This window comes from Vulpes vulpes, chromosome 14 (assembly GCF_048418805.1).
Source record: "Vulpes vulpes isolate BD-2025 chromosome 14, VulVul3, whole genome shotgun sequence".
Classification (NCBI taxonomy): domain Eukaryota; kingdom Metazoa; phylum Chordata; class Mammalia; order Carnivora; family Canidae; genus Vulpes; species Vulpes vulpes.
In genome coordinates, this window is record NC_132793.1 from 135,413,723 (window position 1) to 135,436,498 (window position 22,776).

At 42.7% G+C, this 22,776-nt stretch overlaps 1 protein-coding gene across 1 annotated transcript in view; it reads left to right on the forward strand.

Moving 5' to 3' along the window:
* ADGRA3 (adhesion G protein-coupled receptor A3) overlaps positions 1–22,776 on the forward strand; it is a 121,737-nt gene that overhangs the window by 36,637 nt on the left and 62,324 nt on the right. The window contains exons 3-5 of the mRNA XM_025997277.2: positions 8,348–8,419; positions 14,594–14,665; positions 20,219–20,290. Of these exons, the coding sequence (XP_025853062.2) occupies positions 8,348–8,419; positions 14,594–14,665; positions 20,219–20,290 (216 nt within the window). The remainder of the gene's footprint in view (positions 1–8,347; positions 8,420–14,593; positions 14,666–20,218; positions 20,291–22,776) is intronic.

Here is a 22,776-nt window from a genome sequence, read left to right on the forward strand (position 1 = left end):
AAATAAATAAAATCTTAAAAAAAAAGAGAGAAGAAAAGAAAAGTCATTGTGGTTGACAGACAGCCTTAGCATGTAGCTCATTGTCAGGCATTGAGTACGTGCTTGGTTAATGACTGAGGGATCGGTGGGATCTTTTCTTTCCAGAGGAAGGATGACAGGGATGACCACGTTACATAAATGGTGTCTGTTGTGTTTATAAACGTGTTTTCTTTTTGGCCACTAGAGTTGCTGTGGTTGTTCATGCACATCATAAAAAGTATGGACAACGGAGCTGAAAGTATGGACCACACATGCTATGCTGTGAATTACTACAGTTTTTACCTTTGCTTTTTAATTTCATTTTGGTCTTTGACCAGCTCTCCATCATTTATTGATGATAAATCCCTATACATGAGAAACATACTAGGTTGCCACAAATATATTAGGTGACACTAAGATGCTACTGTGATTGTTTTCAGCTGGGGCTTGTCTATACCTGAATCCCAGGACACTTCATCTCCTTTGTAGGACCACAGATATAGATAGATAGCTAGACACACATACATACATGTACACATATGAGTGTGTGTCCATTATGTAAATGGACTAGGACCCCAGTGATGACTTTGGGACCTGGGCCATCTCTGTTGGGAAACATTTTTACTTCAGCAGACCCTAAGCTCAGCATTTCCTACAGACCCTTCAAGGCCCAAACCTCTGTCTCGGCCTCACTGCCTCTGCGAGGGAGGCCATGCATGCCTGGGTGGGACCTGCCCCCCATGCTGTCTCCGTGGGAGAACGGCACACTTCAGAAAGAAAGAGAAAGAGAGGATATGGTGAGGCTCTTACTGTTCTGGCTTTGAGAAGGAAGGACAGGGGAGCACGAGTTCCAGAGGAAGCGGCCTATTAGTAGGGCCTTTGCCTGTGAGCATGAGCTCAGATAGAGCTCCACGTTCCTGCTGGGACCAGTGGCTGGAACAGCCTGAGAGAGCCCGATTGCTGGGGTGGCTGGCACCTTGCAGAAACATCCTGGTGTTTGGTTTGTCTTGTGCTCTGGGAATTAGGTAAAACAGAGATCCCACAGCCAGTTGCTTGGGAGTTCATGACCAAACGCTGGTGAAGGTCTCCTCAGCCCCATTCCTCCTCCGTGGGCATGGAAGGTGGGCTGTTGGTGCAGGGTCATGGGGAGGAAGGCACAGGAGGGGGCTGGGGCCGGCCTTCCCCTGGAGCCCAGCGCTCTCTCACAGTTACACTTTCTCCTGCCTTGCTCTTCTCTGATTTGATGCACTACTGTTGAAGCTGAGGGCCCCGTGGATTTTGTAATTTCCATATCAACTCCTGGAATAATCTCTTGATTCCTGCTTTCTGCGGTTGCCACAGCCCTTCTCATTTTCCCTCTCTGCAGGACATCTAACTGACCTGCTCTGCCTCCATGTCCCACTGTCCCCTTCCTGTGACCATATACAAAGACCGTCTTGTCCTTGCTTTATGGCTGTCAACCCTACTTTGTATCCTTCTGTGATTTTCTTCACTGTAGGATTCTTCTCATGGACTCTAGTTTGCTTCGGGACCTCGTCATGCTATCTGTGAAATCTCTAGGGGTCTTCTCTTCCAAGACTCTCCAGGGACTTTTGGACTTTGTCTTGGTCTCTCTCTGCATCAGTCACAAGCTGTGTGAATGCAGTGGTTCTGTTAATCTGCTCTGGCTGGCATAACAAAATACCGTAAGACCGGGTGCCTTAAACAACAGACGCTTATTTCCTCCTACTTCTGGGGGCTGGAAGTTCAAGATCAAGGCACTGGCAGGGTTGGTTTAATCTAGGGCCATGAGGGAAGGATCTGTTCCAGGCCTTTCTCCCTGACTTATATATATAGGTGGCCGTCTTCTCCCTGTGTCTTTCCGTGGTCTTTCCTCTGTCTGTGTGTGTGTGTGTGTGTGTGTTCACATTTCCTCTGGCCACATTTGGAAGTCACACTGCTCACATTGGATTAGGACTCCAGTGTCCTCATTTCAAGTTGATTACCTCTTTAAAGAACCCATCTCCAAATACAGTCCCACCCATTTGGAGGGAAGAGTAAGGGTTAGGGCTTCTATATGGAATTTTGGAGGACACAATTCATCCTACGACAATGATGTGGCATTTTTGTAGATACGCTAAGGTGTGTTTTCCCTGCCTGTTCCTAATTACTCTGCCATGGAAGGGATGACACCACAGATAAAAGGACTCCATTTTTGGCCATTGAGTTCCAAAAGTCCTACCTAGTCCAATACAGAAAAGAAATTTGAGTAAAGGTAACATAAGAGAATCTTCCTCCTTTTCTAAATACACATTCAGTGGGCTCACTGGGGAGTTAGAAGGAGTGTAGAAAGAGCTTTTATGCTGGTGGGTCCCTAAGAAGGATCTCTATCTTTGCTTTCTCATCCATACTGGGTTTAGAGGAAGGATGGGGAAAGAGAGCATGGAATAAAACCAGTATATGGTTCTGGATCCTAGGGCAAAGGGCCTCTGAGGCCGCTTTCCTGGAGAAGAAGCAAACCCGTAAATTTCCCAGGACCCAGTGCAATATAAGAGCAGAAGAACTGGTCACATAGCCCTGGAGGGGCTGTGTGTTTCCCAGGAGAACAGCGGAATGGCTCTTGCTGAGCAGAGCGATGGGGTTGTTTGCAAAGATGTAGTTAGTGCTCCTTCTGTAGGAGACTCCTGATTGTCAGTAAGTGACATCGAAGGGTCTGGGCTACTCACGTTGAGCTCTGGACTGAAGCCGAAGCTAGCCAGATAAGTGACCTAAGGTCTTTGTAAATGACCTCAGTTTCAAATTTCTCAGAATCAGTTGAGAAAAACAGTGTGTAGCTGATTTTATTCCTTCATGGCTGGTCGTTCCCGTGCATCTCTCCTTAGGTATTCCACGTGTGAACCCGAGAGCTTTCTGTGCTCCGGCACTGGGGTGGAAACCCTCCACCAATGACTGAGAGCGGGCGGTGGAGAGCCACCAACCACCTCCCCTCTCAGGAGGGGTGTCCCTGCGGCATGCTCCACGTGCCGTCTTCCACCGTTCGCCTCACCAGTGCCCCTTGAGTTGGCTTCCTTGTCCTTAAGGGCTGGCCGGGTTGAATTAACTAGCAAATACGCTTCAGAGATTAAGGAGGTCTGCAGGTCAAGCTGTCCCTGGCGGTTCTTTTGACTTGAAGAATAGCTTCTGAAGGGGATTCATTTTCTCTCTCTCTGATACAGTAAGACAAGCCTGGGTGCGCACATCCTTCATTTTAGAGTATTGTGATTCCCTCTCTCTCTCTTTTAAGATTTATTTGAGAGAGAGAGAGAGTGAGCGAGCATGTGTGTGGTGGTGGGGAGGGTCAAGGGGAGAGAATCTTCAAGCAGACACCCCACTCAGTGCAGAGCCTGACGTGGGACTTGATCTCACAACCTTGAGATCATGACTTGAGCGGAAACCAAGAGTCAGACTCTCAATCGACCGAGCAACCCAGGCGTCCCTAGAGTACTGTGATTCTTGGCATGATTTGTCAGTATTTGGTGACCCTCCTGTATAATCTAATTACCGACATTAAAATGTCATACCAGGCAATGTGTTGGACTCCCCAGCTTCTATTTCATCCCAAATGATGGGTCTACCTATTGTCAGAGCCACTCAGAGTGATGAGGGAGTAGTTAGTTGTGGGGCTTCGAGAAAGATTTCCTGGCCCCTAAGGAATTACAGGAAGAAGAAATCCACTCTTTGTCATGACTCTGTGCTTGGAGGTGATCTGTGGGCCTTGGCGTATCCCATCACAGTTGAGGGTCAGCCTGAAGGCCAAGGTGACATTCTGAGAAGGGCAGCCCTGAGAGATGGGCGGCACCAACCACCTTAGGCTGCCGTCCGTCTCGATTTCCCTTAATGCCAGAGAATTTCCTTTATCGTCGAAGCCTTTTTGAGTAGAAGTTTCTGATCCTTGAAAAGCGTCTCTTCTGATACACTTGGCGTTCTTTTCTAAAGGAGCTTGTTCTTTTTCCAAGAACTATTAACATACTCTTTAATTTTGTTTCCGCAGTCCTTCTGCCCTTTTTCATTTTTGTTTTAATGATCCAACATATTTAGACTTAGCGATAGACCCTGAAGTCAGACTCCTGTTCCCTAGGGAAGCTGTGATTGGGGAAGGGAAGGGGGAGATGTTAAATGAACAAATCTGACTATAAATATCTTTTGGCAATACCTGATTAATATGGCTATTACTAAGTATTATATAATATGTCAAGGAGTTTTTATTATTAAAGGAAAAGTGTATCTTTAAATCATATTACAGTGCTCAGTTATTCATGAGAAGTATAATGTAGAAACACATGCAGTACATCATCAGCCACAAATTTATGTACTGCTTTAGCTAAATCAGTTCTTGTTGTAGATGCAGTTAAAATCTGAAAAGGGAAACATATGTTTCAAAAAAATGAAACTGACATGTATTTCTGTTCTCAGAGCTTTTTTGCTTATCCAGTACACATCAAGAATATGCCGAGTGAATGTTTTCCCAAAATATCATTTCTCTTTGAGGTGTAGGATTGGGGTCAGTTGGGCCAGGGGGAGATAGGTCAGGCCCCATGGCTAATTATACTTCCTTAGATGTAAAAAGCTGGGGATAAAAAAAATAAATTTAAAAAATAAAAATAAAAATTGGGGACAAGAAAGACTTTTTATTATGAAAATTTTTAAACATACAGACAAATTTAAAGAATATTGTAATAATCTCCTATATCACCAATTTACTTACCCAGATAGAATAATTAGTAATGATTTGCTGTCTTTTTTTTTTTTCTTTATACTGGAACATGCCAACACATAAACACACTTGCTGAATTATTTGAAGGTCAATTGCAGGCATCATGACCCTCTGCCTGTATTAAGAAATGTAAGTGGTTATGAATGAGATGCAGCCGCCTCTGTGTTGCCTGAGTTTATGAATATCGTAATGATTTTGTAGCTAACTGTAATTTACCAAAAAGATTTTTGTAGTGAAGGTCAAATAACGTAATTCTGTCTCTTAGCCATGGTTTACTTTTTTTATCCATTTGTCATCTGTCTTCATCCACTCTGGCTGCTATCACGAAATACCATAAACAGGGTAGCTTGCAAACAACAGACATTTATTTTTCAACAAACATTTAGGTTTCGAGGCTGGGAAGTGCAAGATCAAGGTGCCAGCAGAGTCATCGTTCAGTGAGAGATCCGTGTTTAGTTGGCTGTAACCCCGCGTGGTGGAGGGGCACGAGGAGGCTCTGGGGTCTCCTTTACAGGGCGTCAGCCTCATTCATTACGTCTCTGCTCTCATGACCTAAGCACCCCTCAAAGGCCCCACCTCCTAATCCCCTCACTTTGGGACTCAGGATTTCTGTATGAATTTTGGGAGGATACGGGGATCTCTGGGTGGCTCAGCAGTTTAGTGCCTGCCTTTGGCCTACCCGGGATCAAGTCCCACACTGAGCTCCCTGCATGGAGCCTGCTTCTCCCTCTGCCTGTGTCTCTGCCTCTCTCTCTGTGTGTGTGTCTCTCATGAATAAATAAATAAAATCTTTAAAAAAATTTTTTTTGGGGGAGGATACAAACATCCATATCATAGCAATATCCGTCCACATTCTGTATTGTGTGTCTGTCTCTCACACTGAATAGATGGATGTGGACCCTGCCCGTCTGTCAGTGAAGATGTTTTAAACAGCAGCAGTGAGTGACAAGGGTCACAGCAAGGAAAGTACAGGGCCCTGTTGTTCAGAGATATATATTTTTTTTTTTGGAAAATGGAATGCTGTTCAAGACATAAGGGATAAATAGGAGTTAGGCAAGAACACCAGGATGGAAGTGAGGATAGATGCTGGGGAAGATTGGGTGTGTCAAGGACGGAGCAACCATGTGCCAACGTCTGGAGGTGAGAGACATAGGACTCTTTCTAGAAACATCTTGAAATAAGACTCATAGTATGAAGAGAGAAAGGCTGGATGAGCGTTAAAGAAAGGTGTGGAGCGGAATAGGAAGTCAGAGTTAGGGTAGGCAGGAGGGCCAGGCCATGGAGGGGCTTGCAAGTTACCTTAGAGTTTGTGCTTCGTTCTGAACTGAAGCTTTTGGAGGTTTTAACCAGCACCGAGACATGTTCAGATATATGCTTAGGAAGATCACTTTATTTTTTTAAATATTTTTTATTTATTAATTTAAGAGAGAGAGTCCAAGCTATAGCACAAACGGGGGAAGGTCAGAGGGAGAAGCAGACTCTGAGGCGCAAGGGAGCCCAACATGGGGCTCGATCCCAGGACCTTAGGATCAAGACCTGAGCTAAAGGCAGATGCTTAAACAAATGAGCCACCCAGGTGCCCCAGAAAGATCACTTTAAATGGAGAGTGGAAATAAATAAATAGAGAGAGAGAGAGAGAGGATGAGGGAAGCAAGAACACCAGCAAGCACTGTGTGTGGGTGATGATGGTGAGGAAGAGGCAGAGGTAGATGGCTTTTGCCCAAAGTTGGAAGACCGGACAGTCCCACGTAAAATAACTTTTTCTGACTTAATGATATTTATCAAACATGCAGAGACTTTGAAAGACGATCTCTCTAGAACCTTAATATAACCGTGGCCAACTTCTTGGCTTGTTTGCTTTATCTGTCTCCTTCTTGCTCTAGGTGTAAGTTCTGTTAGTAAATCTCTGCTGTTTCAGTCAGAAAGATGTATTTAAATCCTGAACTGTGGTTTGGCCATTCAGAACTTGGCCTAATTTTATAATCGTTTTGCACATGAGTTTCTTTATCTGCAGGAGGAGTCCCGTCCCTTAAGATTGATTGTGAGATCTTCATGGGACAGTAGGGGACAGACACAACTCGCTGGAATTAGTGATGGTGTAACAGAGGAGCCCAGAGAGTTAGAGCTAGACTTCAGGCTTGGCTGGGTCCAGGGGCTCAGCATTAATTCTCTTTTTCTGTCTTTTGGCTTCATTAGACTGGCTCTTAGTTAGTTAGTTAGTTAGTTAGTTAGTTAGTAAGTTCTGCAGCCAACATGGGGCTTAAAAACTCATGACCCTGAGGTCAAGAGTTACCTGCTTTACCGACTGAGCCAGCCAGGTGCCCCCTAGACAGGCTTCTAAATCATGGTAGCAGGAGGGCTCTGGGGTGACCTCTTGACCTTTAATCAAACCCACAGAAACGACCATTCCCTGTCTCAATCTGTCTCTTCCCCCACTAGCCCAGGCCCTAGGTTTAGTTGGCCCAGGGTCATGTAATCTGGCCAAGTTACTGAAACAACAGTGTCTGAAAAATCTGGATGGAGGTTGATCAAGCGCCATACCTAAAGGATCCCATGAGGTGGTTTGTCGTGGGCGTTGCTCTGTGTGCATCGCTCTGGATAACGAGATGTCACACGTGGAAGGGGCAGTGTGGCCATTGTTAGGTAAAGAAGGGAGAAGGGAAGGACAAGAGAAGTCGCAAAGAATTTCTGCTCATAGTTTGACATCAGGTGCCCTGAGACATGAATGGAAACCATTCGTGACTTCAGTGGGTCAAGGTTGTGAGTGAGTCTGGCTCAGGGTCTGACGCTGAAGTATGGACCAGCCCCCAGCAGGACTGTGACCAGGGACTGTGGGCCACTCTTCTGCTTCTCAGTGCTCCTGTAGTTGACTGTCTGCCGTCTTTGAGGTCTGTGTGAACATCTGTATGCGGCCACTTGAGTCCCCAGCTGGGCCCAGGTCCCCATTGAAGAACAGCAGCCTTAGCAGGTGGCCCGGATCCTCACTGGTGGAGGGATGCGGCTGTGGCGCTCACCTCTGGCCCCTGGTGACAGGGCTGCATGCCGCAGAGAGTAAATTGAGCCTGTCATCAGATGCCATAGCCCTGGGGGCTGGTGGATCTTTGCCTTGAGAGATATGTTGTAAATCATCGCACTTTTTATAGGAATCCTAACCGTAGAAGCTCAGGGAGGGAAAAACATGAAAAGCTAAATGACATGAATTTTAGAGTGTATATTTTTGAGGATGGTTTTTAAAAATTCACTTTAATTACATTCACATATATAACCTCTGATTTATTTTGATGGCTCAAGTGTAGCATACTAAAGAGGAAATTGTAGAAATTATGTATAGGATTGAGCCATAACTGAATTTGAATAGTATAGGGACATACATATCTTTTTTGACATATGCCCTTATCATATTGACCAAAACCAGTGGTTTTGGAACCAGATTTCTTGAATTTGAATTCTGGCTCTGCCACTTATAACTGGGGTTAACTTTTTTTGGCATTAATTTCCTCCCATTAGTGTTCTTTTCTATATAGCAGGTAAGTGTGGTTTGCCTAAATATTTACCATAGTGCTGATAAGTGAGTAACTTTTATTCTGTTTTTAACAGGGACCTCCGAAATAATCTTATTAGTAGTATAGACCCAGGTGCCTTTTGGGGACTGTCATCGCTAAAACGATTGTAAGTATTTGAATTTCTTGCTTATAAGTTTGAACTGTTCTTTTCTTTTTCTTTTTCTTTTTTTTTAAGATTTTATTTATTTATTTTACAGCTAGATAGAGTGTGTGTGTAAGAGAGGGCACGCACGAGCAGGGGCAGGAGCAGAGGGAGAGGGGCAAGCACACTGCACACCACTCATGATGCAGGACTTGAACCCTCGACCTTGATATCATGACCTGAGCTGAAATCAAGAGTCTCATGATCTGAGCCAAAACCAGTAATCAGATGCTTGACCGACTGGACCACCCCAGCCTCCCCTGAACTGTTCCTTTGTAAGGAACTGTTAACCTACTTCAAGCTTTAACGTGATTTAAAAAGAAAAAAAAGGGGGTTTTAACAAGTTTCAGTTTATTGGCCAGGTCAGCGATTAAAAAAAAAAAAAAAAGTAGTAGAAGTAGCATAGAAAGTGGTTAGTTTGTGCGATAATTTGACTTGTTTGATCTTAGATGGTTGTGTCCTTCTCATGCTAATAAAAGGATTACTGTATTAGCTTTGTCAGTGATCATAACGTCATATATAGAGGATTTTTAAGTTATGAATTCTTTCGAACTCTATTGTATATGTATGTCAGTTGAGGCCCCTTTTTGTCAGTGATTTAAAGTCTTGCTATTTGCATGTATATTTTATCTATATTATTATTTCAAAACTTACAGAGCAATTTTTATTACTTCTGAGGCAAAACAACTCCCCTTCCCTCCTTACTGCTGTTTTTGCACCTCCTGTGTGAGCGTGCTCACATTTGAGAGGTAACCCTACACACAAGCCCTGTGCAGTCTCCCACGATCCTTATTCCTTCATCAGACATTTATTATTATTAAGGACTGGCTGCTTACCATGGTCTGACTTCTTGGGAAGTGCTCACAGGCTCTTGGGGGCAACTAGATAATGAAAATACCCCCTAACACATGCACATGTGAGCTGTCACAGATAAGGTAATAGTAATGACCTGCCAAGGAAAGGAGGGGCCACCTGGGAGGGGAATGCCCTGTCTTGGGAGCAGACCTACAGGTTCGACCTTGCTTCTGAAGCATGAATAGTACATGCCGAAGAATAAGAAAGCAGGTGTTCCTAGGTGTGGTGCCAGAGCATAAAGTACAAAGTGGGGCAATGGGTTTTGGAGGTTAGGCTGGTCATGGAGACATTAGACTTGTAGGCCTAAGAGGACCTGCCGTGTCAAAGATCTCGGAATCTTAGACAGTGTGGAGCCAGCAGGGCTGTGGTTCAGAATGTTTCTGTTGGCAGGAAGGAGAAACCACATTAAGTGCAGAGATCTGGGGACAAAGGATGTTGGGGATGACACGATGCTTTCATTCTTCTTAACAATCATCCTTTCCTCTGTCCTTGTCTCCCCCACACCCCCCTTTTTTGGTTCTGTTTTGCTCACTTATTTTTTTAAGATTTTATTTTTAAGCAATCTCTGTACCCACCATGGGCCTCGAACTCACAACCCTGAGATCAAGAGTCACATGCTCTACTGACTGAGCCAGCCAGGTGCCCCTCTCATGCTCTCTTGTTATCTGATGTTTAAACTATATTGAGGGTGCGTGGGTATTTTTTTTTTTTAATGTCTTCATTTCCCATATTATTTGATAATAAAATTGGCTGTTTGCTCTGAGCTGAATCCTGCCAGGACCTACTTAAATGCTGACAGGAACCTTCCCTCCTAATGCTTTTGACGTTTTCTATGTATCCCTTATTATCTCATTCAAAACTCTTTTCTTTTTACAGCCAGATCCAGCTGTAAGAGTTGGCCATGCTGTTTTCACAGATTTTTTTTTAAGAATTACTTTTGCAAATAAATTTTTCTTTCATCTAAAAGGTATCCTCTGGGATACCTGGGCAGCTCAGTCAGTTTAATGTTTGCCTTTAAGTCAGGTCCTGAGATCGAGCCCCGTGTCAAGCTCCCTACTCAACGGGGAGCCTGCTTCTCCCTCTCCTCCCCACTTGTGTGCTGTCTCCCTATCTCTGTTTCTCTCTCTCTCTCAAGTAAGTAAATAAGTAAGTAAAATCTTTTAAAAATAAAAAATAAATAAATAAATAAAAATAAAATAAAATAAAATATAATAAAATAAAAGGTATGCTCTGAAGCTCTCCTCCCAGTCCCTCAGTGTTAGTGTTCAGAATCCTGGAAGATGAGGTGTAGTAGGAGCTAAACGATTCTCTCTTCTTTGGGTACAATTGTTTGAAATTTCATCCCGACCCTGTAGGAGGGAATGTTCTCACCGTGGTGATTGTTGTGGGGGCCGGATGGTGGCTCATTGTCTTTATCAGACTTCTGTGTGCTCAGAACGCCTAGGGATATCCAGAGGAGGTCTTGCCCTTGATCCTTTCTCTTCCCCGTGCCCTCTGCTCTCCATTATTTTCCAGTTAGGGCTCTTTCACGAGGCAAGTCAGGAAAACGGGCCCATCGGGAGCAGGTCAGTGGTGTTAAGAGAGACTGGGGTTCTGGATCGAGCAGGCAAGTATCGGAGAGGAGCGAGCATCACGTGGGCGCCAGAGTTCGGCTCCGGGGTACAGTTAGGTTTGGAGCCCAGTGTAGTAAGTAGGGACAGCGGTGGAATCAGGTGATGAGAGAGATCAGCATCGGTTCCGTTGCATAAAAATTGAGTCTACTTTGGGTGCCCGATAGCGTGCCCGGCTCCAGAGATCTGGGGGTCACTCAGCCCCTCGAGGGGTTGGCAGTCTAGTGGAATCATATGCACCAACCAGGAGCCTGGGTGTGGACTTGGAATCCACTGGTGGAGGTCAGCTAGACGTAGCTTCTGAGAGCTGCTGGGACTCAGCCTTCTGACCCAGGCGAGGTGCGGGCTGTGCACACCTCTAAACAGCTGTAGGTTAGAGGAGGAGCAGAGCTTCATAGGCTTGGTTTCCAACGGTGAGTCACTTTGTTGGTGCTTCTTGGAGGTGCACATGGTCACTGTGATTGGAGGAGTCACTGTGAGTGCAGGTGGAGGGGTCACTGTGAGTGCAGGTGGAGGGGTCACTGTGAGTGCAGGTGTAGGAATAGAAGTGTTCAAGTCGAAGCTGGAGTGCTGGTGGGAGACCCACCCTATCAGGAACTGGGGCTGAGGCTGAACCTTCTTTTTTTTTTTTAGTCCCTCCTGGCAATTCTGATGCTAAAGTTTGGGAACTTCTAGAATATCTTTCCCTCCAGCTTCTTCCCCGCCCACCCCTCCTGTGTGAGGGCTGTGACATCATATTGCCAGACGAGACAGACAACTTAGTCTCCCTCTTTGCGATTGGCTCCACTTTATTCCCAGCGTTTTGGGGAAGGAAAGCCCTTGTCAGGAAGATAAATGCTAATAATACCTTCATGTTGAGATACAGGTCGAAGAGAACTTGACTGTTCACAAAAAGCAGTTTCATCAGGATGTTGTAAGGATAATACAGACTATCTTAGCTTCTCTATCCGGTTCTTTCTCCTTCAGTAAATAATTTCTCAAGTACTTCCATCCAAAATAAATAAATAAATTTCCTGTTCAGTAGCATTTAATTACTGGTATCATCCCAGGCATTGCCTGAGCATTTTTTTCATTGCATTTCACATTAAGTAGTCTCTTGTGTTCTTGCCTAGGAAGGTAATTGCCATTTATAATATTCTCCCCACTAGAAAATACATCCTTAATTCCAAACAGCTGACTTGTAATGGGACTTACGGTGTACGACTTGCAAGCTGAGAGTCCTATATGTAAACTCAATGAGATACGAAGATTCTCTGCAGTAGTGATGTTTGCTGGTTGCTTATGGATACAGGTGCTTTTTTGTAGGAGGTTCTCCATCACTCATTTCAATTGTGTCTCTCACTCGACAGCCACACATAAAGCGTTTTTGTAAGTGTACCATGCCTTTGCCTTTATTTTATAGATAATTTGAATCAGGAAGATTTAAGTGGCTTTCTGAAGGATAAACTACCCAAAATAGGTAACACCTAGACCCATTCAGTTTCTCTTTTGCTTTATCAACAAATTCAAGCTGATTCTCAATCTCAGTGAAAACCCATTATCAATACCTAAATACCACTTTAAATAGGTATAGCTATAATGAAATTGTTTCCCAAAGAATCAGTGGTAATTACACCAGTGAAAGCTCAGAAGTGAGACAAGATAATGAATAGAGCCCAGAAATGCTTAAGCAGCAATTCACAAAATGACGCCTAATTTTCTTAAACAGTAAAACCCAGAAATAAAAGAAAAATCAGCTGGGATTAAAAACCAAAAAACAAAAAACAACTCCCACAGGATTAAATACTTCACTTTAATATCCTGAGGAACAGGAGCTAGAGCACAGGAGGCACAGAGAAAGTTTTGTTTTCAGGTTAAGATTTTTTTTTTTTAAATCAAAAGTTGTCATAAGATAGGAAAGACAGAGCTGTGAAATTGGGGAGCTCGGGATTACCTAAGCTGGTTTTGGAATATCTAGGGGAGAAACTATAGTGTAGGTAACTGATTCAGATGCCGTATCCTTATCATTTCTGATTTCAAGTCTGGCTGATACACAGTTTCTGCTGTTACCAAGTTCTACAACTTAGAATCCAAGAGATTTGTTCAGTTCAGAAATGGGTCGTGCAAATTTACTTCTGTAGAGAGTAGGTCAGAGCGTGACTCAAAGAATAGCTGCTTTTCCACTTAATAATATGGACATCGAAGAGAAGATGATAAAAATATCACTGGAAGTTTGGTTTAGAATCTTGTAATTCTAAGGTTTAGAATCTTGTAATCCTCAGTAGGAACTGATACAAATTAAGATTTGTCATTTGAGGGTTTTCTTGCATACAGTTTAATAAGTCGAGTGATGGACAAAAGTGCTGAACACCATGCTGTCTTACTTGAAGGTTACAGAAATTGTCATTCATCATCACACATTTGAACTGTAATCTCCTGATTAAAATGTAAAATTGTGTTCACTGTGGTGTGGAGAAAAATAGTGCAGAAAGGACACAGTATCTACTAAACATGTAGATAAAAAGAAGTTTCACGGATTGAGGAGAAAAAAAATATTTAGAAAGTAAGATTTGATAGGAATTATAAGAAGTTAAGAGTGGGATGGGGCGCCTGGGTAGCTCTGTTGGTTAAGCATCTGACTTCGGCTCAGATCATGATCGCAGGGTCCTGGGATCGAGCCCCGTGTGGGGCTCCACCTTCAGCGGGAAGTCTGCTTCTCCCTCTCTCCTTCTACCCGTCCCTCGCCTTGTGATCTCTCTCTCAAATAAATAGAATCGTAAAAAAAAAAAAAAAGAGTGAGGTGCCTGGGTGACTCATTCCGTTAGGTGTCCAGACTCTTGATTTTGGCTCAGGTCATGATCTCAGGGTCATGGGATCGAGCCCCTCCTCGTGCTCCACTCTCAGCAGGGAGTTAGTTGGCTTGGGATTCTCTCTCTCCCCGTCCCCCTCCTCCCCGCTCTCTCTCCCTCTCTTTCTCTCGCTCTCTGAAATACAGGAATCCATCTTTAAAATGAAAAAGAAGTTAAGAGTGATGGTAAAAAAAAACAAAACAAAAACAAAAACAAAAACAAAAAACTAGGCCGTTACCAAATGGGAAAAAAAAATAACTAGGCCGTTACCTAGATAATGCTGAAGTCATTTGGCTTGGAGATTAGGTGTTAGATCTGTGAGGTAAAAGCAAACTCAGTTTTCTCATTATAGTCAAAACTTGTGACTATTTAAAGAATGACGTCAGAGAGCGTGAAGTTTCAGGTATTCTTGAGGAAATAAAAGTTCCGGCATTTTGGTAATTTGCCCCTTCATCAGTTGTCTGTCAGGTGTTCACTGGGACCGGGCTGTGTCCTACCTTCCCCAGCGTGAAGAACGGCGTAGGTCATCTGAGGGCTTGTGTCTCCTTTTCACCACTCCAGTTGTGTCAGGACTCGCTTCACAGGAGTAAATGCGAGGACTAGGAGGGCTCCCTAACTAGACAGCGTGCGGTCCGTGCGCCACGAGAGGTGAAAGCAAGGATCGCTTTTCCTCTCACGGCTCCCCTTAACTCACCTGAGGCAAGTCGACCTCTCGGCCATGCTGAAAAGAAAGGTCTCGTGTGACACCTGGGTGCTGTCCTTGAATATCCTTGAATATGGAATGTATGAAACCTTCCTCAACCAGGAGAACTAACTGAACACGCTCCTTTCCCCTTTCTCCTCAGGGATCTGACAAACAATCGAATAGGATGTCTGAATGCAGACATATTTCGAGGACTCACCAACCTGGTCAGGCTGTAAGTAGACCTTTCTCTTCCATTTAAGATGCAAGAAAGCGTGTGAGCTAGTACCCAGGTATTTAGAGGCACCTATGACATGTTAGTAAAGTAGCAGCTGTCAGGATTACAGGAGGAGGAGGAGACGAGGAGCTGGAAATTCAGTCCTGGGGTGTAGTGCCAGCAGAGCATCACGTTCGTACGTGTGCACGCACAGCCGCCCAAGGTGGTAGGTGCCTCAGAGGACATGGTCCTGTTGAGAGAGATGGTCGGAAGCATTGCTAGTCTGGATAAAGGTCCAGAAAGAGGTAAAACTTGACCCGATGGTCCAGAGATGGCCGAGATTTGGTTAGTTAGAAGGAAGAAGAAGCAGAGCAAATGATGCAAGAAGGTGGAAGGAAGAACAACGCCGGCGTCAAGGGGAAAGCCGTTGGTGTGAAGAGTACAATGACCATTGGAATCATGCCTCTGACTTTGTGATTTAGGGTGAACTCACCTTTCTGAGCTTTTCTGTTTTTTTTTTCCCCTTAGAGTACCTCAAAGTTATTATAAAGGTTTTTTTTTTTGTTTTTTTTTTTTTGTTTTTTTTAGGATTTTATTTATTTATTCATGAGAGACACAGAGAGAGAGGCAGAGACACAGGCAGAGGGAGAAGCAGGCTCCACGCAGGGAGCCCGATGTGGGACTCGATCCCGGGTCTCCAGGATCACACCTTGGGCCAAAGGCAGATGCTTAACCGCTGAGCCGCCCAGGGATCCCCCCCTGCCATGTTATAAAGATTAATTAAAATTTGATCTATCTGTATCTCTCTCTTATAATTTACATATGTTATAAATACAGGAGAACGTTGTATAAGCCATTGAATACATTTTTATTTTCTTTTTAAAATGAAGAGGCTCTGTTGGGAGTAACTAGAAATCAGGCTGATTATCTATGATAGAACTTTATATGAGGCTTCAAACTGATTTAACGACACGAAGCCCCTGAAGGGCATTTATGCTGGGGAAGTGGCATAAAATCCTGTTTTAGAGAAGAGTTGTCTGGGAATAGGGTGTAAGATGAAATTTGGGATTTAGGGTAGAGAGTGTAGTAATGCGGATTGTCTCTGCCTGGTTCTTTCTGGCTTTTCAGAATGTTTCTGTAACTTCATTCATGTTGACTTTGAAAAAGCTCTTAGGGACTTCAATAGTGAGATTATTTCATGTCTGCAGTAGGGGAGGGGACTTCGGATCACTTGTTAGAATACCACAGAGTACTCCAGGTTCTTAGTGGACTTGTATTTTTCAGTGAGCCCTTTGAGTTGGGAGGAGAGAGAGATATGGCCAAACTTCCGTGTTTAAATACAAGACTGATTTGGTGTACAGCTTTGCTCATAACTTGAGATTTATTAAACCAATTGCATTTTTGTTTTTTTGTGGCTAGACTGCAGCAATTTTATTTCAGTGCTTTTGTTAACTCTTCTTGAGAGTTTTGTATTTTTGGTTTTGAGGACTGCATAAGAATTGGCAAAATGGGGCATTTATGAAGGAAAACTGTTATATTTTTGGATAGCTGTGACTCAAGTTATGAAAGCGTCTGCAATTTACTGTTTTGTCGACTTTAGTTCCAGATGCATTGATAACGTGGCCCAGGGATTCTTGACCCATCAGCAAATATTCTTTAGGGAAGAGCTGGAAGGGATAGTCTTTACTTTTTAGGGTCAGTTACAATTTCCTTACCTTTTTTTTTTTTTTTTTCTTTTTTTTGCCTCTTACCTCAGAAGCTGAACAGGCATATAGAAGGAGGGAATCCAGAGTGAATCACTCTTTATAGATATTTCCTTTACTGCTTCTTCAGCTGGATTCTCTGAGTTGCCTGGGATTTAGGACTGGCGGGGCCTCTTAGCCAAGGAGGCGGGAGTAGAGGCCCCCAGGGCCTGGAAGAGACCTTGGCAGACAGACAGTGGCCTTCTCATCCATGCTTCTCATCATTTTGAAACCAGTTGTGGCTTTGGAGGTTTAGGTTAAGAATTCAAAAATAACTTTAAATATGTCTGAGGCTTCAGTAGACATGGATGTGGGAGGTTTAGTTGATTATTCCTGTACATGGATCTCTGCCTTTGTTGATGGAGAACTGTGTTGGAGAAGTGAAGACCTCCTCCCAGAGATTCCCACCCCATCTCTCTCTCACCCGTGGAAATAACTGGCGAACCAAAGATGAGGAGCTGAAAGTGAACTTTTGTGCTCTCTGCCCTCGCCAAAGAAGTGAATTTGCAGAGAAGTTGTCAGGAGATCAACAGATCAAAAGCTTTCTTTTTTTTCCCCCCCCATTTTTAATGAATTTTGATCAATTTAAATCTTGTATTATTTTTCTAAGAATTATACCTTTAGTATTCTTCTAGCAGAAATAATTGGTGAGTAGGGGCGTCTGGTGGCTCAGTGGGTTAAGCATCTGCCTCTGGCTCAGGTCATGACCCCGGGGTCCTGGGATGTAGCTCCTCCCCCTTCTTCCTCTCCCCTTGCCCCCTGCTTGTGCGCTCTCTCACGCACTCTTTCTCTCACTCTCTCTCTCTTATAAAGTCAAAAAAATATAGTGAGTGATATTTATAAGAACTTCCTTTATACAATTGAACAATTACTGATGTCATTAAGTCATAAAACCACATAGAGATTTGAAGGAAAAGTTAACCCCCCTCCCATCCCTTCAGACATCCCACTGTGAGCTAAGCCTGTACTATCTGGTGTATTATTTTCAGTGTCTTTCAGGTGTATTTGTTGTGTTGCCCCCACAAAGGTACAGGCATACATACAGGGCTGTACATGTGTGCTGTACTCAGCAATTCACTTAAAAAATTGCCAGCATATCATTAATATCTTTGCAAGAGAGTACCTGTTGACACAGTTCATGTTTGTTAATACTTACGGAAGATTCCGAGTACAGAGCTGATTATAATTTAGTTCTTCATTCTTCTGTTGAGGGAGATTCTATTTGATTGCATTTCCCCTCCTTTAGCAGATTGGCCCTGGTAAACTTCCCTGTATGGTCATAGGTGGTGCGTCCTACATGTTTAATTTATAGGAATTAAGGCAGCCCTGGTCGCTCAGCGGTTTAGCGCCACCTTCAGCCCAGGGCGTGATCCTGGAGACCTGGGATCGAGTCCCGCATCGGGCTCCCTGCATGGAGCCTGCTTCTCCCTCAGCCTGTGTCTCTGCCTCTCTCTCTCTCTCTCTCTCTCTCTCTAATAAATAAATAAATAAAATCTTTAAAAAAAATTTACAGGAATTCAAATGTATCTGTTTAGCAAAAAATAAGTAAATAAAGCAAAATTAAGGTATGAAGAGAACAACGTAAAAGGGTGGAGTGGGGATGACTGGATAACTGATCTGCTGTTCCATTCAGTGAGCTGATAGGACTTGGGAGCAGTGACTTTGCTGTGCACTTGCCATCCTCTGTTCCCTTTTGCTTTGTGTATTATCTCAGAGCTGCAGTGTGATTCTAGTATTTTAAAATGTGTGTAACTTTTTATGGTCCCCAAACCAAAACCAGTTACTCTGTTTGGTGTTCAGCCAGTCTGTTGCAACACTGGAGGAAAAATTGGTTTATGTGGGGATTTACTGGGACGATGGCACGTCTCCAGTGTAATTCCTTCCTCTGTGGTTTTATAAGGAAATAGCTAATTATATCTAATAATTAAAATAAAATAACATAATAATTAGAATCTAATGATCCCTGTAAGATGCCATTATTTTGTTTATCCTTAAATCCTCTATTTGTATGATAAGAGTTTCATTTCCAACTTACTGTTATGGGATCTTTCAAACTTGTGAAAAAAAAAAATTAGAGACAGTCGTATAAGGAATCTTCATGTACCCATTCCCCAGTTTCAGCACTTTAGGAACTTCATAGCCAACCTTGTTTTAATTCTATCTCCCATCTTTTTGTCTTCCTGCTTATTTTATTTATTTTTTTAAGATTTTATTTTTAATGAGAAACACAGGCAGAGGGAGAAGCAGGCTCCCCATGGGGAGCCCGATACGGATCTCAATCCCAGGACCTGGGATCACGACCTGAGTTGAAGGTGACACTCAACTCCTGAGCCACCCAGGCGTCCCCCTGCTTATATTGTTTAAAACAGATCCGAGTAATCCTATAATTCCACGTAGGATAGCTTCATGAAAGTACCGTTGTTTTAATTGCATCTAGGTTACTTTTTAAAAATACAAGGGTGAGTCACGCTTCCATCAGCAATAACCTCTTCAAAATCTACATTCACTATCCCCACTGATAAGCCCCCAAAAAAGAGAAGGGCATCTCTTTTACTGTTCTTTTAATTGACAAATATCCTTTGTTTACTTAAGTTCCTAGGCATTTCTCCTATGAAGATCAGAGTCCTCTTATCCAGCTTTTCCTATAAAAAATTTGTATGCTATATTTAAAAGCCAATCCAGGGTTGTTTTTACTGAATTTCATTGCATGTTAATTTGTGAGGGATTGGCATTTGTGTCACATTAGGTTTCCCATCAGGGAATACACTGTTGCAGAATTCACAGGAATAGCTGACCTTTCCCAGATCAACCCTGTCCCCACTCGGGAGTTCCTCTATCTGATTGTCCCTTCCTACCACACGGGGGGGATTCACTAAGACTCCAGAGGAGAGGCAGGCCTCTTCCCAGGTCTCAAGACCTCTTCCTTGAGAATTCTGGGTTTAAATCGTATCTATCCTTGATCCTGCAACAGGCACAGAACAGAGCCTGTGGTGGTTAGACCATCCTGTCATTTTCTCAGAGCCCTCAGTCCTGTTTTAATATTAGAAGCTTCCAGAAGATGGAGTGTACATCCTGAATAGTCAGCCGCCACTACTGAGCACCTACTGTGTACCCCGGCTGCCACCAGCTGTCAGGGGCACCCCAGTAGATAAGACCCCCAAGTCCCTCTGCTCCTGGAGCTTGTGGTCAAATGTGGAATCATTATGGGTGTAACACACCACTCGAATTGTAGCATGGGGCATTCTGGGTTTGATTCATAGAAAACTCTGCAAGGGTTTAGGTATTTCCTAAAGTCATCTGATAAAAGGAAACAATCAGGTTAAGTAATTTGCCCAAGTCCAACATTGAATTACATCAGTTTTAAACCCTGGGCTCGTTGTGCTCTGTTGACATATTTTATTCAGTTCCTGTGGGTTGCTGCTGCTGATCATTCAGGTTATCCTTGGCTGTTTCTTGTTTTCAAATTTCTGCCTTCTTAAATGATGCTAAGTTAACACATGAAGAGTAATCATTACTTGTAACGAGAGCGTGGCTGAAGTCCAACTTAATAAGGTAGCTTTCGGGTTCATTCACCTGGTCTTTGGTAGAAAATCCTTATCTGATAGTACTAGCTTTAAAATAATTTTATACTTTTTATATATTGAGAACAGATTTCTTCAGCCTTGGATAAAATATTCCCTTTTTATTAGATTTAAAACAACTTTTATGAACTCTTCATAACATTATAGGACACTTTAGGAAATTGTATAAAATGACATGTAATTGTTAGTATTTTTTAAATGAAATAATTTCCTTTCTTTCTTTCTTTCTTTCTTTTTTTTTTTTCTAGAAACCTTTCAGGGAATTTGTTTTCTTCATTATCTCAAGGAACTTTTGATTATCTTGGCTCATTACGGTCTTTGTAAGTAAGAAATTTTTTTCTGAAAAAAAATTTTTTTTCTGGTTTTGGTAACTGTATCTTGGTTTTTAAAAATTAAAAACAGTTATTAAATGATTTAAGAGACTTCATGGGGAAAGTCTGTTGATCTTGCAAAAAAGTTAGACTCTCACTTGAGTGCATGCATTCTCATTGAAAAACATACTGTAAACCTGAATAAAGTGTTTCACACTGAGACAACCATTTTCTCCATAGAATACCATATCTCTCTATATTTAGAGTAAATAAATTGGTGATTTTTCCTTTTTCATTTTATTTTCAAGTCAGAAAATATTTTACTGTTTGACTACTTGAATCCTCAAAGTATAAAATATCTGACCCTATAGAGTCTATAGTTAAGAATATTTTATACTTCTGGGATTTACCTTTGTCCTGTTACCCTTCCCCTAAACTGAATTCACAGCTTATCACTGACATTGCCAAGAATGTTTACGTAGAATGGTTGCTTTATGAAATCAGTGCAAGATCGTATGGATGCAGTTCTTTGTAGCTTTAGAATTGGCGGACTTTTTTCTTCTCCCAGAATCGTTTTGTTAACTGAGATAGTAGGGGGGTTCCTTTTGACAGTCGTGGTATTTCCAGCTAAACATAATGTATTCAACCTGTAAGTTATACTAATTTCTATTGGAAATACAGTTAAATATAATGCTTTTCAAAATTTTTATTGTGTATAATTTATGGGGTTGACTGTTTTTCCAAGGAAAAATGTCTTCTAAAGCAGATGCTGTTTGGTGTTTGCTGATTTTCTTACCATCCCTTCCTCTCCCCGCCCCTTCTCTGCTCTTCTCCTTGAATTTTCTAGACTGACCGCTTAGCAATTTTCATTGGGATGTAGCTAATACTTGGGTGGTCATCTGGCTCCTCACCATCATGGCAGACCCATGTATCCCCTTCTGGAGGCATATTAGATGGAACTCCCGTCTTTTTGTTGCTGTTACTGTTTTTTAGTGAAAATATCTCTTTTTGGCATATTTAGTGGGCTTAAGCCAGCCATTTCTGTGAACTTAAGAAAATAAAAATGACTGCAAAAAATAATCTGACTTTTGAGACCCTGGGTAGCAAGAATGTAGGAAGTATTTTTATCCAAAAAATTTTTTTTTTCTTTTTCTTTTTCTTTTTTTTTTTTTTTATCCAGTAGTGCTGGAAATCAACCAGAAGGTGGTGCTTAGGAGTTAGAAATCCAGTCCAGTCATCGGTATTGTTTTTTAAATTCACTTTGTCTATCTCATCCCAACTCCCACCTTCTTTTTTTTTTTTTTTCCCCTTGCCAGAAGTAATCAGATGAAGCCTGGACTGGCACATGATCTGTGTTAGGAGCACACGTTATATTTGCTCTTTGCACTTTGATTTGTTTGTGTAGAACATGTTACATTCTATATTAGTCATGCTTATGTTTTGTTCCCCTATTATTTTTTTTTTTTTAAATTTTTTTTTAATTTTTATTTATTTATGATAGTCACAGAGAGATAGAGAGAGAGGCAGAGACACAGGCAGAGGGAGAAGCAGGCTCCATGCACCGGGAGCCCGACGTGGGATTCGATCCCGGGTCTCCAGGATCGCGCCCTGGGCCAAAGGCAGGCGCCAAACGGCTGCGCCACCCAGGGATCCCTGTTCCCCTATTATATAATGTCCTCCAGGTCGACAGGGGAAAGTATCTGTATTTATTGCTATTAGCTGGACTTACACTACGTGGCACATAAATAGTGCTTTGTAAAACCAAGTGTTCAACATGTTATTGTGCTTTTATCCAAGCTTTCTATATTATCCTCTCTTTGTTTCTTATACCCAGGTGCCAAATTATAAAACTTCTTGCCTCATATAAAAATAATTCTGTGCTTTCTTTCAAATCAAGTATGAGGTATCCTTATATTTTCAGTTGGTTGAGTCTGTACCCCTTCACTCTGTATGTATCTTGGTATCACTTGGTGCAAGCAGAGAAGTGTCAGAAATAGCCTCCACTCTTGATAAACTTCGACTGCAGTCAGAATACAACCGTGGCAAATGGTCATGTATTCCTTTATGTTGCCAAAATTAATAGTTTGCAAGCATTTAAGGCAAGAACACGGCGATGATGTTGGGACAGTTGGGGAAGTCTTCAAGGTCCAGTGTTAGTGTCACCATGCTTTATGACAGGTGGGTAGAAATTTGGTAGACACAAAAGATACGGAGATTTGGTATTACAGACCCTGGGATTAAGGAACTTGCTGCATAGAAGAGGGATGATGTGTAGATTTTGTTTGCATACCGCCTTTGGTCTAAAGCAGCATGTCCTTGGACCAGCAGGGAGGAGTGCTGGGGTCAGCCATTCAGCCTGGCCTCTCCCTGGAAAGGAGAACGGAACCGGTTGGTGGTGCGTGCCACGGGTGGCTGAGGGTACAGAGTGCTGTGCTTGTCACCCAAGGCAGAAGCCAATGTTAAGCAAACATGCTGCTTAATTTTATTCACCATCC